Here is a 23474-nt window from a genome sequence, read left to right as displayed (position 1 = left end):
AAATAAAACTCATCATTACCGCCTAATGCACGAAAGACAGGGAATATGGAGTCAGCAAGCATTGTTAGGTACGTTTATCCAGTAACAGTAGGCCTACCTTCAAAGCGGAAAGGCCCAATGAGTCCCCTTGCAGACAAACCACACCACACATTTACACAAGGCAAATTCACAGCCTTTTCAGCTGTAATGTGAGGATTATTTTCAGCCCAGTACACACACTTGTGCCTAATGACAGTTCCATTGAGTTTGAATTGGGCTTCATCCGACCAAATTATGCTACCCATAAATCCCGGTTCACGTCTCACCATCTCCTGAAACCATTCACAAAATTCTAACGTTCGATCTGGATCGTCGTCACTTAGCTGTTGCACCAGCCTTGGAGTGTACACACGAAACTTGCTTTCTTCAGAATGCGTAGCACACTGCTAGCACTTACATTACTTTCACGTGCCGCTTGCCTTGAAGATTTTTGAGGTGAACGCTGAAACAGTTCCAAGACCGTAGTTGTGGAATCGTCACTTGTAGGTGTACGAGGTCGCCCTGATCGATCTCTATGCACATCACACACTGTTCCATGAATTTACAATTTGTCTCGTAGACGTGTAATCGTTAACCTTGAAGGTGGTTCTGTACTATACTCACTTTCCACTGTCTTCGAACCGCAGCTACATTCTCAAACTTCCCGTACTACTCAATTATCTGCTTCCGCGCTTCAAAGCTCAAACGCGCGTCCGCCATGTTGCAGTTACTTCCTTGCCACTGCTGCCACCTGTTGAAGAAACGTAACATTACTTTCTCACAGATATTTAACCTTGTAGAACAGGATATAAATTGTCTATGACAGTTCAAGGTGTGTATACATTTTTTGACGCACCCTGTATATTTCCTTAAATTCCGTACCGCCATTAGACTGTTGTTTATTTACAGTGATACATTTATACTTACAAAATAATGATTTCGGCTTCAAAGTGCCATTATCAAGTGTTTTATACGTGTATTTAATACGACAGTGTGCCATGTTAGGCAATACATAACACTTAAAACACTTGATAGCCGAAATCATGATTCTGTAAGTGTAAATGTAACGCTGTAAATTAACTACAGCCTAATGGCAGTACGCCGGCCGCTGTGGCGGAGCGGTTCTAGGCGCTTCAGCCCCGAACCGCGTTACTCCTAAGGTCGTTGGTTCGAATCTTGCCTCAGGCATGGATGTGTGTGATGTTCTTAGGTTAGTTACGTTTAAGTAGTTCTAGGGGACTGATGACCACAGATGTTAAGTCCCATAGTGCTCAGAGCCATTTGAACCATTTTTGAATCTCCCTGTATAAGTTCTCTCGTCCGCCTTTATGGCTGAGATCTCCCTGAACAGCTTGGAATCTTTTCGTTAATAATAATAATGTCGTGTGAGGAGGGCCTCCCGTCGGGTAGACCGCTCGCCTGGTGCAAGTCTTTCGATGTGCCGCCACTTCGGGACTTACGCGTCGATGGGAATAATGGAATGAAGATTAGGACAACACAACACCCAGTCCCTGAGCGGAGAAAATGTCCGACTCAGTCTGTCGCGCTGACCACTCAGCTACCGGGGGCGGACATCATTTCGTTGACGGCAGGGCTGGAACGGTCTGCACTCAACGTCATGGTTCCAACTGTGGAGCTACTTGAATGTTACGGATCCAATACCTGTGAAACCGACAGCGGGCGAGAGATCCGTGTGGTGACTGCTGACTCCATGCCCCTCCATTTCGCTTCCAAATGACTACATACGCTGAGAGTGATGCAGTGGTCGGTCGGTCGCTTTTGGATCGCGCGAGGCCAGAACGGCGGAGCTGCGAGTACACTTGATGTGGTTTTTCTGCAGGTGAATGCCAGTTGGCAAGTGACGGAATACGCCGAGGAGAAATGGGGCGCCATCTGGGACAACAACGGTTCCGGGAACGGCATCCTGGGCGCGGTGGTGAACGGCGAGGCGGACGTGGCTTACGCGGCGGTCTACCAGTGGTTCCACGAGTACCTGTTCCTGGACTACACGCGGCCCTACGTGCGCACCGGCATCACGTGCCTGGCGCCGCGGCCGCTGGTGCAGTCCGGCTGGCAGGTGCCGCTGCTGCCCTTCTCAGCCGGCATGTGGGCTGCCGTCGCAGCCTCAGTCCTGCTCGCCACCCTCGCCCTCTTCGCTACCAAGATGGCTACCACCTGGGTTCTAGGTAACATCTGCACATCCCTCTGTTTCGCTTTTACTTAACTCATTAACCGCCAGCCACTAATATCTTGACGTTGAAGTTCAAATATCTGCATCTACATCTACATCCATATTCCGCAAGCCACCTGACGGTGTATTGTGGCGGAGGGTACTTCGAGTACCTCTATCGGTTCCCCCTTCTATTCCAGTCTCGTATTGTTCGTGGAAAGAAGGATTGTCGGTATGCTTCTGTGTGGGCTCTAATCTCTCTGATTTTATCCTCATGGTCTCTTCGCGAGATATACGTAAGAGGGAGGAATATACTGCTTGACTCTTCGGTGAAGGTATGTTCTCGAAACTTTAACAAAAGCCCGTCCCGAGCTACTGAGCGTCTCTCCTGCAGAGTCTTTCACTGAAGTTTATCTATCATCTCCGTAACGCTTTCGCGATTACTAAATGATCCTGTATCGAAGCGCGCTGCTTTCCTTTGGATCTTCTCTATCTCTTCTACAACCCTATCTGGTACGGATCCCACACTGCTGAGCAGTATTCAAGTAGTGGGCGAACAAGCGTACTGTAACCTACTTCCTTTGTTTTCGGATTGCATTTCCTTAGGATTCTTCCAATGAATCTCAGTCTGGTATCTGCTTTACCGACGATCACCTTTATATGCTCATTCCATTTTAAATCACTCCTAATGCCTACTCCCAGATAATTTATGGAATTAACTGCTTCCAGTTGCTGACCTGCTATTTTGTAGCTAAACGATAAGGGATCTATCTTTCTATGTATTCTCAGCTCATTACACTTGTCTACATTAAGATTCAATTGCCATTCCCTGCACCATGCGTTAAGTCGCTGCAGATCCTCCTGCATTTCAGTACAATTTTCCATTGTTACAACCTCTCGATACACCACAGCATCATTTGCAAAAAGCCTCAGTGAACTTCCGACGTCATCCACAAGGTCATTTATGTATGTTGTGAATAGCAACGGTCCTAGGACACTCCCCTGCGGCACACCTGAAATCACTCTCACTTCGGAAGACTTCTCTCCATTGAGAATGACATCCTGTGTTCAGTTATCTAGGAACTCTTCAATCCAATCAAACAATATGCCTGATAGTCCATATGCTCTTACTTTGTTCTATAAACTACTGTGGTGAACTGTATCGAACGCCTTGCGGAAGTCAAAAAACACGGCATCTACCTGTGAACCCGTCAACGGCCACCAAACAGAACATGATGATCTAGCGTATCTGATGGCTGTTCTTTGACAGGATCATCATCAAAAGAGGGAATCGTTTTCTGAGAAAGCTGCTTTCTCCTTATAAAATGAGTGTAATATCATCAGCATGGATCTTTGCTTTTGGCATTTCCGAACTGTTTAGTTTTTATCCCAGGGGTTACCCTAGCTGTTTCGCTGTTGTGGACATATGTACACGACCTGCTACGTCGTTCTCCAGATGTTGTAGATGTGTATACGCACGTGGCTTGGGTTTTCCATCTGTATGAGCCCTGAACCACTGACTTGTCACTATAGCGGACGAGTTATTTCCATTTCTCGGTAAATAAAACAAGTCCCGAGTACATAAAGGCTGTAAATTTTAGGTTTACAAACCAGAATAACTGGAGAAATAAGCTTCACACGAAAAAATGTATAGAATCCAAAGTTGATTATTTTCGAGGGGAACATATGCTGATACTAAAATTAGCCCGCCACCGCAGCCCCCTGTGGGGTGGAGCGGGAGGCAATTTTAACAATTTCAAATGGGAACCCCTATTTTTTATTACAGAATCAGATTCTACTTAAAAGCTACGTACATTTTGTCCTAAACATTTCTTTTGATTCTTGGTAGTTGGCGCTGTAATTCATGTTTTTGTGTGGAAAACGGTTACGGATAAATAAAAGAACTTATTTGCTTCGTAAATTTTGATTCGCTAAAACTAAAACTCTCTCTCTCTCTCCATTAAAAGTTGTGTGGCCTTATGTCCACGAAAAAAACAAAACCTATCCGAATCTGCGGAAAAAATCACTATTGGGTCAACATTTATGAAGGTCTAATTCCTCTCTCTCAGACCCCACCCTATTGGGTGAGAGGGAGGGTTTAGTTTTAGCGAATCAAAATTTACGAAGTAAATAGGTATTTTTTATTTATCCGTAACCATTTTCCACACAAAAATGAGAACATGGATATTCTTGAATTACAGCGCCAACTACTAGGAATCAAAACAAATGTTTAGACAAAATGTACGTAGTTTTCTATGTAGCATCAACTATCAGGAATTAAAACAAATGTTTAAGACAAAATGTACGTAGTTTTCTATTTAGAATCTGATTTAGCAATAAAAAATGGAGCTTCCCATTTTAAATTTTAAAGTTGCCTTCCGCGGCAACCCCAGGGACTGGGGTGGTGGGCTAATCTGAGCACCAGCGGATGTCCCCCTCGAAAATAATGAACTTCAGATTCTACACTTTTTTCGTGTGAAGCTTATTCTTCGAGTTGTTCTGGTTCGTCAATTTAAAATTTACGCCCTGTATATCATACGACATGACATATGTGCCTCACTGCGTGCTATCATTTTCAAAGGACTTCCTGTCGATATCTTGAATCGTTTGTGAGATAAGACTATTTACCACATGATTCTCGATGTGCAAACATGTGAATGAGCATATCCCGCATGACCGTCCTTCGTATATAAAAGCCAGTAACTCCAGAAAGAAATGAAGTACCGTTCTGCTCTTAGTTTTGAACAAAAGGCCAATATCTTATCTACGTTTTATTTCCTGAAGTGTATGAACTAATATCAACCACAGGTAAATTTTACGCAGTGCGTTTTACCTCTGCTAAATGTTTCAACCTATGCACAATGTCTTACTTAATTTGACCACTGCAAAAAGTATGACAATGAGGTATAATGAACCATTAGCATAGTTTAAGCAATGAGTTTTTACCTGTGCAAGGTCTTTAAAATTACGTGCAGTGTTTTACTTGATCTGATGCAGCGCAGTAAGTATGTCGGATAACTAAAAAAAAAAATCAGTTCTTTATCGAGTGAAGATATCAGACTGTAAGATGCGCGAAAATAATTGTTTTCACCTAATAGTTTCCGAAACATCGGATAATAAGTACGTCATATAGGCAGGAACACAGTCTCTTAACACAGGCACAAGCATCTGGCGAGCAGTACAGCCGTAAGAGAAGACGCTGTCAGCATGGAAAGCTGAGAGTACGTCTGTACCAATGAAAGGGTAAAAAAAAATCCCTCTCCGAAATGAATCCTCTCTGTAAATATTGAACACTGTATGGAATAAACTACAGCCTTGTCTCACGCCTATGCCTTCTACATCTAAACTTACTGATGTAACTTTATTCAGACTTTTGCTAGATGACATAAATTGCAAAAGGGCTCCTGAGTGCTCGGTCGTAGCTTTCCCTAATCACATCATCAAAAGCTTTCTCTAAAGCATTATGTGCCTTTTTGTTGAACTCTGCTTGGTTTTCAATAAACTGTCACCAAATAAAAACTATATCTGCTATAGTTTTCTGTCTTATTTTTAGAATTCTTTGACAAAATTTACATGCTGTTTCAAATAAGCTTATCCCTTGTTAGTTCCAAATATGTTTCTCACTTCTTCCTTATATATCGATATTGCTTTTCCTCTCTTCTAATTCTGTGGTACTCCTTTTTGACCGGCCGGAGTGGCCGAGCGGTTCTAGGCGCTACAGTCTGGAACTGCGCGATCGCTACGGTCGCAGGTTTGAATCCTGCTTCGGGCATGGATGTGTGTGCTGTCCTTAGGTTTAAGTAGTTCTAAGTTCTAGGGGACTGATGACCTCAGAAGTTAAGTCCCATAGTGCTCAGAGCCATTTGAACCATTTTGAACTTCTTTTTGCTTCCATCAAATGTTAAGGAAATGTCACATTTTAAAGTGTAGTTGATAATCCTAAATGTTTAATTAACTCTGCATTATATCCATCTAAATTTCCTACTTTCCGATTTCTTTCCGTAGCTGCAATAAGATCTTTTCTTGTTACATCATCTAGACCTTTTACTTCTATTCCTGTTCTTTTCTCTTTTTTTAATTTAATCAACTCTACTTTCATAGTGTTATTCAAATGAATTGCATTTGTTTCTGTTGTATTTAACATCTTCAAAGCTTTGTATGATAGCTAATGTATTGCTAATGTATGAGTCCCAGTCACGGTGATGGGATGTCTTCACCATTGCTTTTGTGTAATTCATCTTCTGTTTATAGATTTGTTCATTTCCCATGGTAGACTTTGAAAGATTTTTGTATATTCTATGTGTTTTCCTTGTACTGCTTCTGCAATTAGTTTTAGTTGAACTTTTAATGCACACATTCAGAAATATTTACTTTTGTCTCCTGATACCTGACTTGCAGATTCTTTTATTGCTTTTTCTATATTCATCCACTCATATTCACTTTTGTCCTAAGTAGCAACTTATTCTAATTCTTTTCTTAATCGTCTTTGATGTAGGCCTCTACTACATTCATTCTGATGTAAATAAACTTTATAGACCTGTTTCTACTTATGTGTAGTAGAAGGTGTCTTCTGCATCCATTTATCAAAAGTATCAACTCGGAATATTATAAGAAAATGATCAGATCAGATATTAAAATTCCTCTATACTATTGTATCATATACTGTCTTCTTCTATTCGATATTACACAATCTACATCGGATCTGCATCCTAAAACGATCCAAATATAATTGTGAATATATTTTTTCTAGAAAGATGTTAGTTATTATTAGATCATCAAAGGTGGAAAAATCTCTAACTAATTGCACATTATGATTAAAAGCTGTTCTCCATAGATTCCAACTACATTAGGATTTGAATAATCTCCTGCCCTTCATTTAGGTCACTAAATAGGAAGACTTGATATTTTTGAGTTTATTGGTCCACGTTATTTTGTAGGGTGTCATAAAAGTTAACTGATTCCTCAGTCACCCTCCAGTGCATAAAAGTGCTGTTATAGTTAGGTTTTCGTGTCATATTTTGTCGTTGATGTTACAATTGCTTCGTTTATATTGTCGCATTTTTGACGTATTCCTCCCATTTTCTGCTTTTGTATATTGCTACACCTTTACTTGCTCTTTCTGTCTGACATACCACACTGCACAGTATTATATATTTTCCCAAACATTTATTACCCTTCAGCTTCTTCTTAGCTTCTGAGACAGCTATAAAATCTGCGTGTGGTTATAAAATTATTTTTGCAATTTCTTCTTCATTGTAACCAATTTCTCTTCCTTTCCCTGCAGCTAGTCTCACATTCCCAAATATCCATTTCCTCATGTCTTTTTTGTAGCTGGCATCATCAGAGAAAATTCAAACTGTTTTCACACGCCATTTTGGGAACTGGAAGTATTTTCCTTTGCCCTGAATGGGTTACTATCCAAGAACAGGTAACGTAAGGTAATTTAAAGCATGATAATACCGTAGAATTCTGTGTTCTGTGTCAAAGATAGAGTTGTGCACTTCACGTTTGAAATTGTTCCAATAAGATGAAGCCAGATGGCTGAGGGTAGGTATAGGTCCTAGTTGACAGAGCTCTCTTGAACCATACTGTTGTTGTGGACACTATCTTACATCGGCAGTAAACTGTTATGATGACTCATCGCGCATCGTGCACGCAGGCAATCGTGAAGCAGTCCTTGATGATCCTGCAACAGAAACCGAAGGGATCTTCGTACATCAATCTCTCTTGCAAGAACGTGTGCCCAAATGAAAAAGTTTCTAACTGGAGAATAGAAACGGAGCGAGTAGAAACATAATTTTGCTGGTTGTATACTTTACAAATCTAGGCGCCGCTTATACATCAGAGCTTTATCAGTTTCCCGCTGAAGTTCGGCGATTATGTCGAGTTTGAGATCAGTCACCCTGATGTCGTTTTATACTCGTCGATTTGTTCTCTCTAACTGAAGTGTGCAGGCAGGAGTGAAAGGCCAGTCGTGTATAGTACGGAAGTTGAAGACACGGGTTTGCTGTTCCAAAGTAGCACTGGCAAGGCGAAATGACCGACTGTGGAGTTCAGATGTCATTTGATGGAACTGTGTTTTGTGATGCTTTTGAGGATATAAGACGAAAATTAACTGTTGCAGTATGTAGAACTGTAAATGTATTCCATTAGAGGAAGACTGATGTCAGGCATAAATTCACACTTCAAACGACAAACATTCAAATGAAAGGAAGTGACTGCATTCATTTCACCTCCAGCATGAGAAAACATCAGACAAAAACTGGGCACTCAACAGCATCACCGTTACGCCTCTGGGACAAGAAGCGTGATATTTCTGTTTTCTTTTGGTGGCGGCAACTCCTGTTTATGGGTTAACAGCGAGATATGTAACTCATCATTCATTTCTATGACTTTTTCGAACACTGTTGTAAATTTATATGAATAATTAATCACCAATTAGAGAATTCACTTCATCCTCATGTCATGCGCTCTTGTACCCTCGTCACACATTCAATAACGCTTTGAAAGCGTGTGTACATCAACGTAATGGTTAAACAGTCCCACAGTGGATATTCAATATTAAAATAAATTTACAGATGTAGAAGCATATATACGTATCAAACACACAGACGCATATAAACATATAAAAGACGAGGATTTAACATTGCTTTTGAATATAACTGGAAAACTACAAATCTGACTAAAGAAAAGTTTTAATAAAAGTTGTTCGTCCCGAAGGGGGAAATTCAGTGACACCAAACTGGACTCTCAGCCCAGCTCCTAGGGGGGGGGGGGGAGGGGGTGGAGGAGGGGCACGGGGTAAACATTGAAATCTTAAAAAGGATTCTCCGGGAAAGAAAATGAGACTTATGCATTTAACATTTTCTCTCTTGCGTGATAGATGGCGCTGTAATAAAAACGAAAATTAAAAATCATTGAAAAATGATAACATCTCAAGAAATACACATCAGATTAGAATCCGGAGAGGTCATGAAGGCAGTTATCCTGAAACGTTTATTGAAAACCCCGTTCTTAATAGAAAAAAGAACTTGATTCTAGAGAACATAATACATTACTTTGTCTACATTACTGGTGCAGTATCTTTCACACTTCCCAGGTAAAAGTTAAAGTAGTTTTTAATAGATTGATAAGCAAACAAATTAACTATTCCAAATGCTTCCTGTTTCAAGTAAATTGAAACGGATCACTGCTGTCAGCTACAGCGGGGCAATATGCAGAATCAGCGGCGACGAGCGAAAATGTGTACCAGACTGGGGTTTTTTTTTGTTGATCTCATTTTGTTGGTTATTGTTCGTTCTGTTCGTTCGGGGCAGACGTGCCATGACCTTTGTTCACGTTCATCATTGATTCATTAACTCAGTTTTTTTTTACTACAGAGGGCAGCTAACCCACTGACTGAACACGCTGAGCTACTGTGCCGGCTGGGTTTCTAACCCAGGATTCCCTGCTTACTAAGCAGGTCTATTAGCCCCTGCGCCATGCAGGATACAGCGTTATCTACATATACATCTACATTTATACTCCACAAGCCACCCAATGGTGAGTGGCGGAGGGCACTTTACGTGCCACTGTCATTACCTCCCCTTTCCTCTTCCAGTCGCGTATGGTTCGCGGGAAGAACGACTGCCGGAACGCCTCCGTGCTCGCTCGACTCTCTCTAATTTTACATTGGTGATCTCCTCGGAGGTATAGGTAGGGGGAAGCAATATATTCAATACCTCATACAGAAACGCACCCTCTCTAAACCCTGACAGCAAGCTACACCGCGATGCAGAGCGCCTCTCTTGCAGAGTCTGCCACTTGCGTTTGCTAAACATCTCCGTAACGCTATCACTCTCACCAAATAACCCTGTGACGAAATGCTCCGCTCTTCCTTGGATCTTCTCTATCTCCTCTGTCAACCCGACCTGGTACGGATCCCACACGGATGAGCAATACTCAAGTATAGGTCGAACGAGTGTTTTGTAAGCCACCCCCTTTGTTGATGGACTACATTTTCCAAGGACTGTCCCAATGAATCCCAACCTGGCACCGGCCGTACCAGCAATGAATTTTATATGATCATTCCACTTCATATCATTCCGTACGCATACTCCCAGATATTTTACAGAAGTAACTGCTACCAGAGTTTATTCCGCTGTCATTTAATCATACAATAAAGGATCCTACATTCTATGTATTCGCAATATATTACATTTGTCTATGCTAAGGGTCAGTGGCCACTCCCTGCACCATGTGCTTATCCGCTGCTCATCTTCCTGCATTTCGCTGCAATTTTCTAATGCTGCAACTTTTCCGTGTACTACAGCATCATCCGCGAAAAACCGCATGGAAATTCCGAAACTATCTACTAGGTCATTTATATATATATTGTGAAAAGCAATGGTCCAATAACACTCCTCTGTGGCACGCCAGAGGTTACTTTAACGTCTGTAGACGTCTCTCCATTGAGAACAACATGTTGTGTTCTGCTTGCTAAAAACTCTTCTATCCAGCCACACAGCTGGTCTGATATTCCGTAGGCTCTTACTTTGTTTATCAGGCGACAGTGCGGAACTGCATCGAAAGCCTTCCGGAAGTCAAGGAAAGTGGTATCTACCTGGGAGCCTGTATTTAATATTTTCTGGGTCTCATGAACAAATAAAGCGAGTTGGGTCTCACACAATCGCTGTTTCCGGAATCCATGTTGATTCCTACAGAGTAAATTCTGGGTTTCCAGAAATGACATGATACGTGAGCAAAAAACATGTTCAAAAATTCTACAACAGATCGATGTCAGAGATATATGCCTATAGTTTTGCGCATCTGCTCGACGACCCTTCTTGAAGACTGGGACTACCTGTGCTCTTTTCCAATCATTTGGAACCTTCCGTTCCTCTAGAGACTTGCGGTACACGGCTGTTAGAAGGGGGGCAAGATCTTTCACGTACCCTGTGTAGAATCGAATTGGTATCCCATCAAGTCCAGTGAACTTTCCTCAATTGAGTGACTTCAGTTGCTTTTCTATTCCTTGGACACTTATTTCGATGTCAGCAATTCTTTCGTTCGTGTGAGGATTTTGAGAAGCAACTGAAGTGCTGCCTTCCTCTGTGAAACATCTTGGAAAAAGGTGTTTACTATTTCAGCTTTACGCGTGTCATCCTCTGTTTCAATGCCATTATCATCCCAGAGTGTCTGGATGTGCTGTTTGGATCCACTTCCTGATTTAACGTTTCTAGGATTTTCTGTCAAGTCGGTACATAGAATTTTACTTTCGAATTCACTGAACGCTTCACGCATAGCCCTCCTTACGCCAACTTTCACAACGTTTAGCTTCTGTTTGTCTGAGAGGTTTTGGCTGTGTTTAAATTTGCAGTGAAGACCTCTTTGCTTTCGCTGTAGTTTCCTAACTTTGTTGTTGAACCACGGTGGGTTTTTCCCATCCCTCACAGTTTTACTCGGCACGTACCTGTCTAAAACGCATTTTACAATTGCCTTGAACGTTTTCCATAAACACTCAATATTGTCAGTGTCGGAACAGAAATTTTCGTTTTGATCTATTAGATAGTCTGAAATCAGCCTCCTATTACTCTTGCTAAACCGATAAACCTTCCTCCCTTTTTTATATTCCAATTTACTTCCATATTCAGGTATGCTGCTGAGTCGGGAGGTCGGTAAAAGGAGCCAATTATTAACTTAGCTCGGTTGTTCAGTATAACCTCCACCCATAATAATTCACAGAAACTATCCACTTCTATTTCACTGCAGCATAAACTACTACTAACAGCGGCAAACACGCCACCACCGGTTGCATGCAATCTGTCCTTTCCATACACCGTCTGTGCCTTTGTAAGAATTTCGGCAGAATTCCGTACCTATAACGATTTCAGCTTCGGTGCTTTCGATCAGCGCTTGAAGTTCCGGTACTTAACAAACGCAGCTTTGACAGTTTACAATTACAATAACGATTGCTGCTTGGTCCCCGCATGTTCTGACTTTGCTCCGCACCCTTTGAGACTTTTGCCTTTTTTGCATTGGTCCGAGGCCAACTGGAATCACTCAACAGAGGAAAGTCCACTGGACCTGACGAGATACCAATTCGATTCTACACAGAGTACGCGAAAGAACTTGCCCCCCTTCTAACAGCCGTGTACCGCAAGTCTCTAGAGGAACAGAAGGTTCCAAATGATTGGAAAAGAGCACAGGTAGTCCCAGTCTTCAAGAAGGGTCGTCGAGCAGATGCGCAAAACTATAGACCTATCTCTCTGACGTCGATCTGTTGTAGAATTTTAGAACATGTCTTTTGCTCGAGTATCATGTCGTTTTTGGAAACTCAGAATCTACTATGTAGGAATCAACATGGATTCCGGAAACAGCGATCGTGTGAAACCCAACTCGCATTATTTGTTCATGAAACCCAGAAAATATTAGATACAGGCTCCCAGGTAGATGCCATTTTCCTTGACTTCCGGAAGGCGTTCGATACAGTTCCGCACTGTCGTCTGATAAACAAAGTAAGAGCCTACGGAATATCAGACCAGCTGTGTGGCTGGATTGAAGAGTTTTTAGCAAACAGAACACAGCATGTTGTTCTCAATGGAGAGACATCTACAGACGTTAAAGTAACCTCTGGCGTGCCACAGGGGAGTGTTATGGGACCATTGCTTTTCACAATATATATAAATGACCTAGTAGATAGTGTCGGAAGTTCCATGCGGCTTTTCGCGGATGATGCTGTAGTATACAGAGAAGTTGCAGCATTAGAAAATTGTAGCGAAATGCAGGAAGATCTGCAGCGGATAGGCACTTGGTGCAGGGAGTGGCAACTGACCCTTAACATAGACAAATGTAATGTATTGCGAATACATAGAAAGAAGGATCCTTTATTGTATGATTATATGATAGCGGAACAAACACTGGTAGCAGTTACTTCTGTAAAATATCTGGGAGTATGCGTGCGGAACGATTTGAAGTGGAATGATCATATAAAATTAATTGTTGGTAAGGCGGGTACCAGGTTGAGATTCATTGGGAGAGTCCTTAGAAAATGTAGTCCATCAACAAAGGAGGTGGCTTACAAAACACTCGTTCGACCTATACTTGAGTATTGCTCATCAGTGTGGGATCCGTACCAGATCGGGTTGACGGAGGAGATAGAGAAGATCCAAAGAAGAGCGGCGCGTTTCGTCACAGGGTTATTTGGTAACCGTGATAGCGTTACGGAGATGTTTAACAAACTCAAGTGGCAGACTCTGCAAGAGAGGCGCTCTGCATCGCGGTGTAGCTTGCTCGCCAGGTTTCGAGAGGGTGCGTTTCTGGATGAGGTATCGAATATATTGCTTCCCCCTACTTATACCTCCCGAGGAGATCACGAATGTAAAATTAGAGAGATTAGAGCGCGCACAGAGGCTTTCAGACAGTCGTTCTTCCCGCGAACCATACGCGACTGGAACAGGAAAGGGAGATAATGACAGTGGCACGTAAAGTGCCCTCCGCCACACACCGTTGGGTGGCTTGCGGAGTATAAATGTAGATGTAGATGTAGAACCTAAAAAGTCGCCCAATCCACGCCACACAACCCCTGCTAACCGTGTAGCCGCCTGCTGTGTGTAGTGGACTCCTGACCTATCCAGCGGAACCCAAAACCCTACCATCCTAAGGCGCAATTCGAGGAATCTGCAGCCCACGCGATTGCAGAATCGTCTCAGCCTCTGATTCAGACCCTCCACTCGGCTCTGTACCAAAGTTCCACAGTCAGTTCTGTCGACGATGCTGCAGATGGTGAGCTCTGCTTTCATCCTGCTAGCGAGACTGGCAGTCTTCACCAAATCAGATAGCCACCGGAAGCCAGAGAGGATTTCCTCCGATCCATAGCAACACACATCACTGGTGCCGACATGAGCGACCACCTGCAGATGGGTGCACCCTGTATCCTTCATGGCATCCGGGAGGACGCTTTCCACAACTGGAATAACTTCCCCCGGTATGCACACGGAGTGCACGTTTGTTTTCTTCCCCTCCCTTGCAGCCATATCCCTAAGGGGCCCCATTATGCACCTGACATTGGAGCTCCGAACTACCAATAAGCCCACCCTCTGCGACCGCCTGGATCTTGCAGACTGAGGGGCAACCTCTGGAACAGGACAAGCAGCCATGTCCGGCCGAAGATCAGTATCAGCCGAAGGCAGAGCCTGAAACCAGTTCGTCAACTGGAGAGGCCTTCCATTCAGTCCTCCGGAATGTCTTTCTCCGCCTGCCACAACACGAGACGACCTCCCACTCTACCACAGGTGAGGGTTCAGCCTCAATGTGATCAGTATTCCGGGCAGCCAGAGCCGTAGTCCATTGGGGGATGAGTGGGACGAGCTGCTCATCCCCGACATACCCCCGCCTGGACCCCCACAGTGATGCCCATTGGCAACTGCCTCAACCTGTGTGACCGAAGCCGACACTGCCTGAAGCTGGGAGCGAAGGGATGCCAACTCAGCTGCGCCGACTATTTCAGAATGCCTCATGGCCGATCCAAATTCCTACCTAGCACCACCTACCTACAGTCCCTGCCCATTATACTCACTGTTCGCTACTTCGAGATTACCACTGGAGGTCGGACGTATTAGTGCATCCACACTGAAGAAAGTGGATCCACCGCCCAACTAGGTGTATAAATTATATGAATGTGTGGCGTCTGTCCGAAAGAACAGCATCCATATAATTGCTATCCATTTCAACGACGTTTCTGAAAAAAATTACACCATTACTGTCAACAAACTAATGTGTTATGTTACGATGCATCAAATTTCTTTGCTATAAAAACCAGTTTCAGAATAAAGGTTTGAGAGTAACAGCATTTCTAAGCTCCTGGAATACTATTTCACGAGATGATATCATTTTTGAACTATTTTTAGCATTTTCGATATTTTTAAGTTGAAGTGCCATCTACCATGCAACGAAAAAACTTTTAAATACAGAAGTTACGTTCTTTTTTTCCTCGAAGAATCCGAATACGATATAAAAATTGGTGCCTGCTAATCGATATATGAAGGTTGATCTCCTTACTGGTCTGTGGGTGTGGGACATGTGGGTCGAGTTTGGTATCTTTGGATGTCTGGCTTCGAGCCAAACAAGTTTTATCACAGAGTATTAAATGCCTCACATTATATATATATATATATATATATATATATATATATATATGTGTGTGTGTGTGTGTGTGTGTGTGTGTGTGTGTGGTTCATGGTGTGGGTTCCTGTAGTCATGTCCTAGTTCATGAACCACGAGCAACATATGAGTGGCCAAGCAAGTGGTCCCGAGGTCCCGACAGTCGGGATACAAGTTACTTTGGAATAAGGCTGGGCATCTCGGACATATTCTGAGTCATGGTCGCCTTTGTGCTCATACGGCAAAGACTACCAAATCCACCGGTTAGTCCTTCAGCCGTTAGGGGTAAAACCCAATGGGACTCGGGGCAAGTAAGGCTAGCAACCTGCTTCTCTGGTAATTTAAATATGATGCTGGCAACAATCAGAGCAAAATGCCTCGGACCTTTAGAGGTGAAGGAGTCCCACCTCTAACTGACAATCCAGGTACTCCTAAGATACGACTTGGCAAACAAATGGTAATGAGATGGAGAGCTATTAATATCAATGGGGGCTACTCTGGGAAGAAGGTAGAGCTGGCAGAGGCTGCAAGTAAGATGGGGCTGGACGTTTCAGCTGTTAGTGACATTCGGGTAAGGGGTGAAAAGAAGAAGAAGTGGGAGAATACAAGGTCTACCTGTCAGGAGTCAAAGCAGGAATTGCACAATGTGGTGTAGGGCTTTACATCAGGAAAGAAATGGAACCCAGCGTAGTTGCAATAAGGTATGTAAACGAACGACTGATGTGGATAGATTTGACAGTGTCTAGCAAGAAAATTAGGATTGTGTCAGTATATTCGCATTGTGAAGGGACAGATCAAGATAATATGGATAGTTTTTATAAGGCACTCAGTGATGTAGTTGTTAGAGTAAAGGACAAGGACAGTGTCCTGCTCATGGATGATTTTAACGCCAGGATTGGAAATCGAACAGAAGGGTATGAAAAGGTTATGGGTAAATTTGGAGAGGATATGGAGGCCAACAGAAACGGGAAATAACTCTTGGATTTCTGTGCCATATGGGCTTAGTAATCACAAACTCCTTTTTTAAACATAAGAACATTCACCGGTATACTTGGGAAGGCAGGGGAACCAGATCTGTCATTGACTATATAATAACAGATCAGGAATTCAGGATGGCTGTGAGGGACACACGTGTATTCAGGGGATTCTTTGATGACACTGATCATTATTTAATATGCAGTGAAATTGGGATTGTGAGGCCGAAAGTGCAGGAGGTCAGGTCCATATGTAGGAGGATTAGAGTGGAGAAACTTCAGGATAAGGAAATCAGGCACATGTACATAACGGCGATCTCAGAAAGGTACCAGTTAGTTGAATGTAGTCAATTACAGTCATTGGAAAAGGAATGGACAAGGTACAGGGACACAGTAGTAGAAGTGGCTAAAGAGTGTCTTGGAACAGTAGTGTGTAAAAGTAGGATGAAGCAAACAGCTTGGTGGAATGATACAGTCAAGGCAGCCTGTAAAAGGAAAAAGAAGGCGTATCAAAAATGGCTACATACCAGAACCCAGGTAGACAGAGAAAGTTATGTTGAAGAAAGAAACAAAGCCAAACAGATACTTGCAGCATCGAAGAAGAAATCGTGGGAAGACTTTGGAAACAGGTTGGAGACTATGGGTCAAGCTGCTGGAAAACCGTTCTGGAGTGTAATTAGCAGTCTTCGAAAGGGAGGTAAGAAGGAAATGACAAGTATTTTGGACAGGTCAGGAAAACTGCTGGTGAATCCTGTGGATGCCTTGGGCAGATGGAGGGAATATTTTGAAGAGTTGCTCAGTGTAGGTGAAAATGCGATCAGTAATGTTTCAGATTTCGAGGTAGAATGGGATAGGAATGATGATGGAAATAGGATCACAATTGAGGAAGTGGAAAAAATGGTCAATAGAATGCAGTGCAATAAAGCGGCTGGGGTGGATGAAATTAAGTCGGAACTCATCAAATACAGTGGAATGTCAGGTCTTAAATGGCTACACAGGATAACTGAAATGGCCTGGGAGTCGGGACAGGTTCCATCAGACTGGACAAAAGCAGTAATCACACCAATCATTAAACATGGAAACAGAAAAGATTGTAGCAACTACAGAGGTATCTCTTTAATCAGCGTTGTGGGTAAAATCCTCGCAGGTATTGTTGAAAGGAAAGTGCGAGTATTAGTTGAAGACCAATTGGATGAAAATCAGGGTATGTTTAGGCCTCTTGGAGGTTGTCAGGACCGGATCTTTAGCTTACGGCAAATAATGGAGAAGTGTTATGAGTGGAACAGGGAATTGTATGTATGCTTTATAGATCTAGAAAAGGCATATGACCGGGTTCCTAGGAGGAAGTTATTGTCTGTTCTACAAGATTATGGAATTGGAGGCAAACTTTTGCAAGCAATTAAAGGTCTTTACATGGATAGTCAGGCAGCAGTTAGAGTTGACGGTAAATTGAGTTCATGGTTCAGAGTAGTTTCAGGGGTAAGACAAGGCTGCAACCTGTCTCCACTGTTGTTCATATTATTTATGGATCATATGTTGAAAACAATAGACTGGCTGGGTGAGATTAAGATATGTGAACACAAAATAAGCAGTCTTGCATATGCGGATGACTTAGTTGTGATGGCAGATTCGATTGAAAGTTTGCAAAGTAATATTTCAGAGCTAGATCAGAAATATAAGGACTATGGTATGAAGATTAGCGTCTCCAAAACGAAAGTAATGTCAGTGGGAAAGAAATATAAACGGATTGAGTGCCAAATAGGAGGAACAAAGTTAGAACAGGTGGACGGTTTCAAGTACTTAGGATGCATATTCTCACAGGATGGCAATATAGTGAAAGAACTGGAAGCGAGGTGTAGCAAAGCTAATGCAGTGAGCGCTCAGCTACGATATATTCTCTTCTGCAAGAAGGAAGTCAGTACCAAGAGTAAGTTATCTGTGCACTGTTCAATCTTTCGACCAACTTTGTTGTATGGGAGCGAAAGCTGGGTGGATTCAGGTTACCTTATCAACAAGGTTGAGGTTACGGATATGAAAGTAGCTAGGATGATTGCAGGTACTAGTAGATGGGAACAATGGCAGGAGGGTGTCCACAATGAGGAAATCAAAGAAAAACTGGGAATGAACTCTATAGATGTAGCAGTCAGAGCGAACAGGCTTAGATGGTGGGGTCATGTTACACGCATGGGAGAAGCAAGGTTACCCAAGAGACTCATGGATTCAGCAGTAGAGGGTAGGAGGAGTCGGGGCAGACCGAGGAGAAGGTACCTGGATTCAGTTAAGAATGATTTTGAAGTAATAGGTTTAACATCAGAAGAGGCACCAATGTTAGCACTGAATAGGGGAGCATGGAGGAACTGTATGAGGGGGGCTATGCTCCAGACTGAACGCTGAAAGGCATAATCAGTCTTAAATGATGATGATGTATATATATATATATATATATATATATATATATATATATCACGGGAGTCTCGCTCTGCTTTCTACGCGGGAGGAGTTTACTTCTACCCAAGGACAGACTCAGATGACAAGTTTTTGGTGACACAGGCAGCGGCAGTGGCTGGTGAGTCGAGTCTTTCATGACACGGTCAGGGAGAGTTCGGAGATGACGTCATAGGACTCGCTGGCGACTTTAAATGAGGTATGGGGAGCTAATTTATGATCTGTATTACCAACCTTTACCACACACTGAATCCGGACCATTGTTACTCATAAAAGTAGTTACTCATAAACAGCATGTGGGTTTACGTCAGTCAAATGGTGACTGAAACGAAGGTGTTATATTTTACATACATTCGTACTGACAAGAACAATATTTCATACTGAAATTAGTGGCAACGAGCAATCACACATTCGCAGTTACCTTGCAAACGCCTGTTTTGTGGATCAGTGTTCGGTAGATCTTTTTGGTTTCTTTTATCGTTTACTTTTACCTGTGTCAGTTTTAGACATGAATATATGCAAACGAAGGTGAATGTTACAAGCTGAAGCACTGCATGTTCACTGAAATGTGAAGGTTCTTCATTTGGGTATGATGGTTGTAAAATGGGAAATTCTGCGTTCCGTATACTGGTTGGGAGTAGGAATAAACAAACGATCTGGTTGGTTGTGACTGTACAGATGAGTGTAGGTACTGCAGTGGTTGGCAGGAAATAGGAGGAGAGTAGGTGGCTGGGGTGTGTGCCAGACGATAGTTTGAAGAAAGGGGAACATGTGGAGTACGGCACGAATCTTGCTTTTGTGTCGGTAGGAAGGAAAGAGTTAGAAGTGACAGACTTAAGATCAAATAAGGCTGAAGAGATAGGTAGCATTACATCAGAATATCTAAAACTATTTTCGGAAGTGGCAACAAAACAACTATTCACGTTGGTGTCTAGATTGTATATACCATCCCACTATCGGAATAAAACCATCCACAAAATTCCGAAGACTACAACAGGTGACAAGTGCGAGAATTATCGCACAATCAGCTTAACAGCTAATGCATCAAACTTGTTGATAAGAACAATATATGGTCCAATAAAAACAAAATTGAAGATGTGTTTGATGACAATCAGTTTGGCTATAGGAAAGGTAAAGGAACCAGAGAGGCAATTCTGACGCTGTGGTTGATAATGGAAACAAGACCAAAGAAGAATCAAGACACATTCATAGGATCTGTCAAAATCAAAAATGCGTTCGACAATGTCGGCTGGTGCGCGATGTTCGGAACTCTGAGGAAAAAGGGGGTAAGCTATAGGGACAGACGGATACTATATTACATGTACAAGAGTCAAAGGGGAATAATAAGAGTGGAAGACCAAGAGTGAAGTGCTCGGATTAAAAGGGTTGTAAGCGTTTCGCTTTCAAACTGTACATGGAAGAAGTAACGATGGAAATAAAAATAAAGTTTAAGAGTGGAATTAAAATTCCCATTGAAAGAATATACAGTAAATGATAAGATGTCATTGCTATCTTCGGTGAAAGTGAGAAAGAATTACAGGATCTGGTGAATGGAAAGAACAGTTTAATGAATAAAGAATATGGACTGAGAGTAAATCGAAGAGAGACGGAAGTAATGAGAAACTTAACATCAGTGTTGATGGTCATGAGGTAGATGAAGGGAAGGGATTCTGCTCCCTAAGCAGCAAAACAACTCAAGAGGTACTGAGCAAGTAGGACATCAAAAGTAGACAAGACTTGGCAAAATGGGGATTCCCAACCAAGAGGATTCTACCAGTATCAAACATAGGCCCTAATTTTAGAAAGAAATTACTGAGGAGGTACGTTTGGCGCACAGCATTGTATGATAGTGAAACATGGACTTTGGGGAAACCGGAACAGAAGACAATCGAAGCATTTGAGGTGTCGTGCTACAGACAGATGTTGAAAATTAGGTAGACTGATAAGGTATTCATGAGCAGGTTCTGCTCAGAATCGGAGAAGAAACGAACATATGGAAAACACTGTCAAGAAGAAGGGACAAATGTGTTAAGACATCAGGGAGTAACTTCCATGTTACTATAAGGAGCTGCAGACGGGAAAATCTATATGACCAAGATGGCGGCCACTGAGTGACGCGCGTTTCTTTGGCTCGCGAGTTTTTCCGCTCATTGAAGGTGTTACAGAGAAGTGCGGCAGTCCGCAACGTGTGCATCCGACTAAACAAGTGTTACTTGCCGTGGTGTGTTGTTCTCCGTTGATTACCACAAGTGATAAGTGATAAGTGAGTGAAAAATGGGAAGAGCACGAGTAAGCGGCAGCAGGCGAGGCTACAGGGGCGCAGGCAGCGCGGGCGCCCGGTCTCCGGCGGCAGGTGAGGCCTCGCTTCCCGACATCGGGGAGCTCGTCCGGTCCCAGGTGAGTGCGGCGCTGCACAGTAAAGACACGCTAGACGTAATCGTGCAGTCCATCACGAACTCTGTGACGGCCGCGGTCATGGACAAACTGCAAGAGTCTGTCGGGCGCAACAGCACCGAAATCCAGTCTCTTAAAAAGTCGCTGGCCGCACAAGAGAAAAAAGCCGCCGACCTAGAAGCTAAACTGTCTGCGGCCACCGATGAAATTGAGCAGTATCAGCGAAGGAACAGCTTGCGCTTGTTCGGGGTAGCTGAAAACGATCGTGAAAACACCGACGACCTGGCCATTAGCCTCGTGCGTGAGAAACTTGGCGTGCAGATCGGCGTGGCCGATATTGACAGAAGCCACCGTGTTGGGCGCAGGATAGCAGGTGCGATGAATCCCAGGCCCATAATAATTAAATTTGTATCATACCGGAAAAGAGCTCAAGTGTTTGCCCAGAAAAGAAAACTCGCCAAGAGTGGGGTTACCCTGAGGGAAGATCTGACGCGATCACACAGTTTGGCCTTCAAAATGTATGGACCCAGGATGGCAGGATCGTAGTCAAGACGGAAGGAGGGAGGAAAACGGTGACGAACATGTCCGAACTGAAAGACTGAGCGAAATCTCGTGAGACACAAAGTCTCATATTGTACTCTGTCTAATATAAGTTAATTTTTATTCTTTCTTTTCATTTTTTTTTACGTAAATATTGCTTCGTTATTTCTATAAGTACCATAAGTACTCTATTTAAAATCAGTCAATTGTTTCACATAAATATTGCTTCTTCATTTGTCTATCATAAATGCTCATGTATATTTATATTGTCAGTAAAACGGGAATTAACATTCTCCATTAACAGGAATCTCCTTAAAACCGCCTTTCTATATCTGTAATTTTCATCCTCGTCACTACCACTACTACTACTATTATCTTTTTCGTAACCACTACTGCCACTTTCCATCTTTCTTTTTGCTCCCTTCTCCGATACCTCCAGCTTGTCTTTCACCTTTAGCCTACAGACGCTTGAGTCAGTCACGACCTTGGACACACCTGTAAATATGTCTTCCCCCGCGAAATCCAGCTTTTGTCCCTCTTCCGGCCAGCAGGTAGACGGAGCATGCTCGGTCCTACAGGCGGCCACAATGGGATGGACCGGTTCTGGCGGCGGGCTCTTTGTGGCCCACGCGAACGCCCAGTCGCTAACGGCTCACTTCGACGAGTTCTGTGACCTGTTCTGCCAATCGCTGTTCCATGTTATCCTCGTCTCTGAAACTTGGTTGAAACCAAACATTTCTTCCGACGCTATCTGAATCACTGGTTACTCTCTCCTAAGGGCAGATCGTGAAACATGACGCAGGGATGGTGTGGGTGCCTATGTTCGCTCTGATCTGAGACCTACTATACAATGCACATCGGATGCAAAGGGCGAAGGAGAAGCAGAGTTCTTGTTTTTCGAAATAAATACATCAAATCAGAAACTGCTAATTGGAGTAATCTATAAACCTCCAAACGTCGGTGCTATATCCTCCTTTCAGTCTGCCCTGTCCTCGCTCGTGACACTGTATGAACACATAATCATTATGGGCGACACAAACATCGACTTACAGTTAAAATCTCCCTCTGCAGAAAAACTAAGGAGACTGTTCCACTCCAATGATATGAGTTTAACACCGCTGGACCCAACTCATCACACGCCACACAGCCATACACTCATAGATATAATAGCAACAAAGCGACCAGATAAAATAATTCGCGCCAATCAGACATCCGCTCCAGGACTCTCTGCTCATGACGTGATATTCTTAAATTACTCAGTACATACTACCAAAGAAAAATCTCAACTGGTAACCTACAGAAACCTAAAAAATGTTAACCATGACGCTCTTCAAAAGGATTGCTCAGACATCCCTTGGCATGATATAAGCAATGAACCGACTTTAGACGGAAAAATTCGGGAATTATGTCGCAAAATTATTGCACTGTATGATAAACATGCTCCTCAACGCACTGTCAAGGCAAAGAGAGCTCCCGCTCCGTGGCTCACCACTGCATTACGCCAGTTAATGAATAAACGTGATGCTGCACATAGGGCCTTCAAGCGTAACCAACTCCCAAGGCGTACAAAGCTTATAGGAAACTCCGAATAGAACCAAGCAAAGCGTGAGGAATGCCAAAATCAGACATGCCCGCTCTGTCGTATGCGGCATATCAAAACCTGCTGCACTGTGGAAAAAGCTGCGCAGTTTCGGTATAGGGAAGCGAAGATCTGACGCTGTTTATCAAGCGTCTGCAGAAGAATTAAACGATTTCTTCTCAACAGCTGTAAACTGCCACGCAGCGACAAATTA

The 23474-nt window shown here is 43.0% G+C and overlaps 1 protein-coding gene across 1 annotated transcript in view; it reads left to right on the top strand.

The window, feature by feature from the left end:
* LOC126159799 (glutamate receptor ionotropic, kainate glr-3-like) overlaps positions 1–23474 on the top strand; it is a 77896-nt gene that overhangs the window by 30370 nt on the left and 24052 nt on the right. The window contains exon 3 of the mRNA XM_049916583.1: positions 1859–2204. Coding sequence (XP_049772540.1) covers positions 1859–2204 — 346 coding nt within the window. The remainder of the gene's footprint in view (positions 1–1858; positions 2205–23474) is intronic.

This window comes from Schistocerca cancellata, chromosome 2, assembly GCF_023864275.1.
Source record: "Schistocerca cancellata isolate TAMUIC-IGC-003103 chromosome 2, iqSchCanc2.1, whole genome shotgun sequence".
NCBI classification, from domain to species: Eukaryota; Metazoa; Arthropoda; class Insecta; order Orthoptera; family Acrididae; genus Schistocerca; species Schistocerca cancellata.
This window is presented reverse-complemented; position numbering and strand designations above follow the sequence as displayed.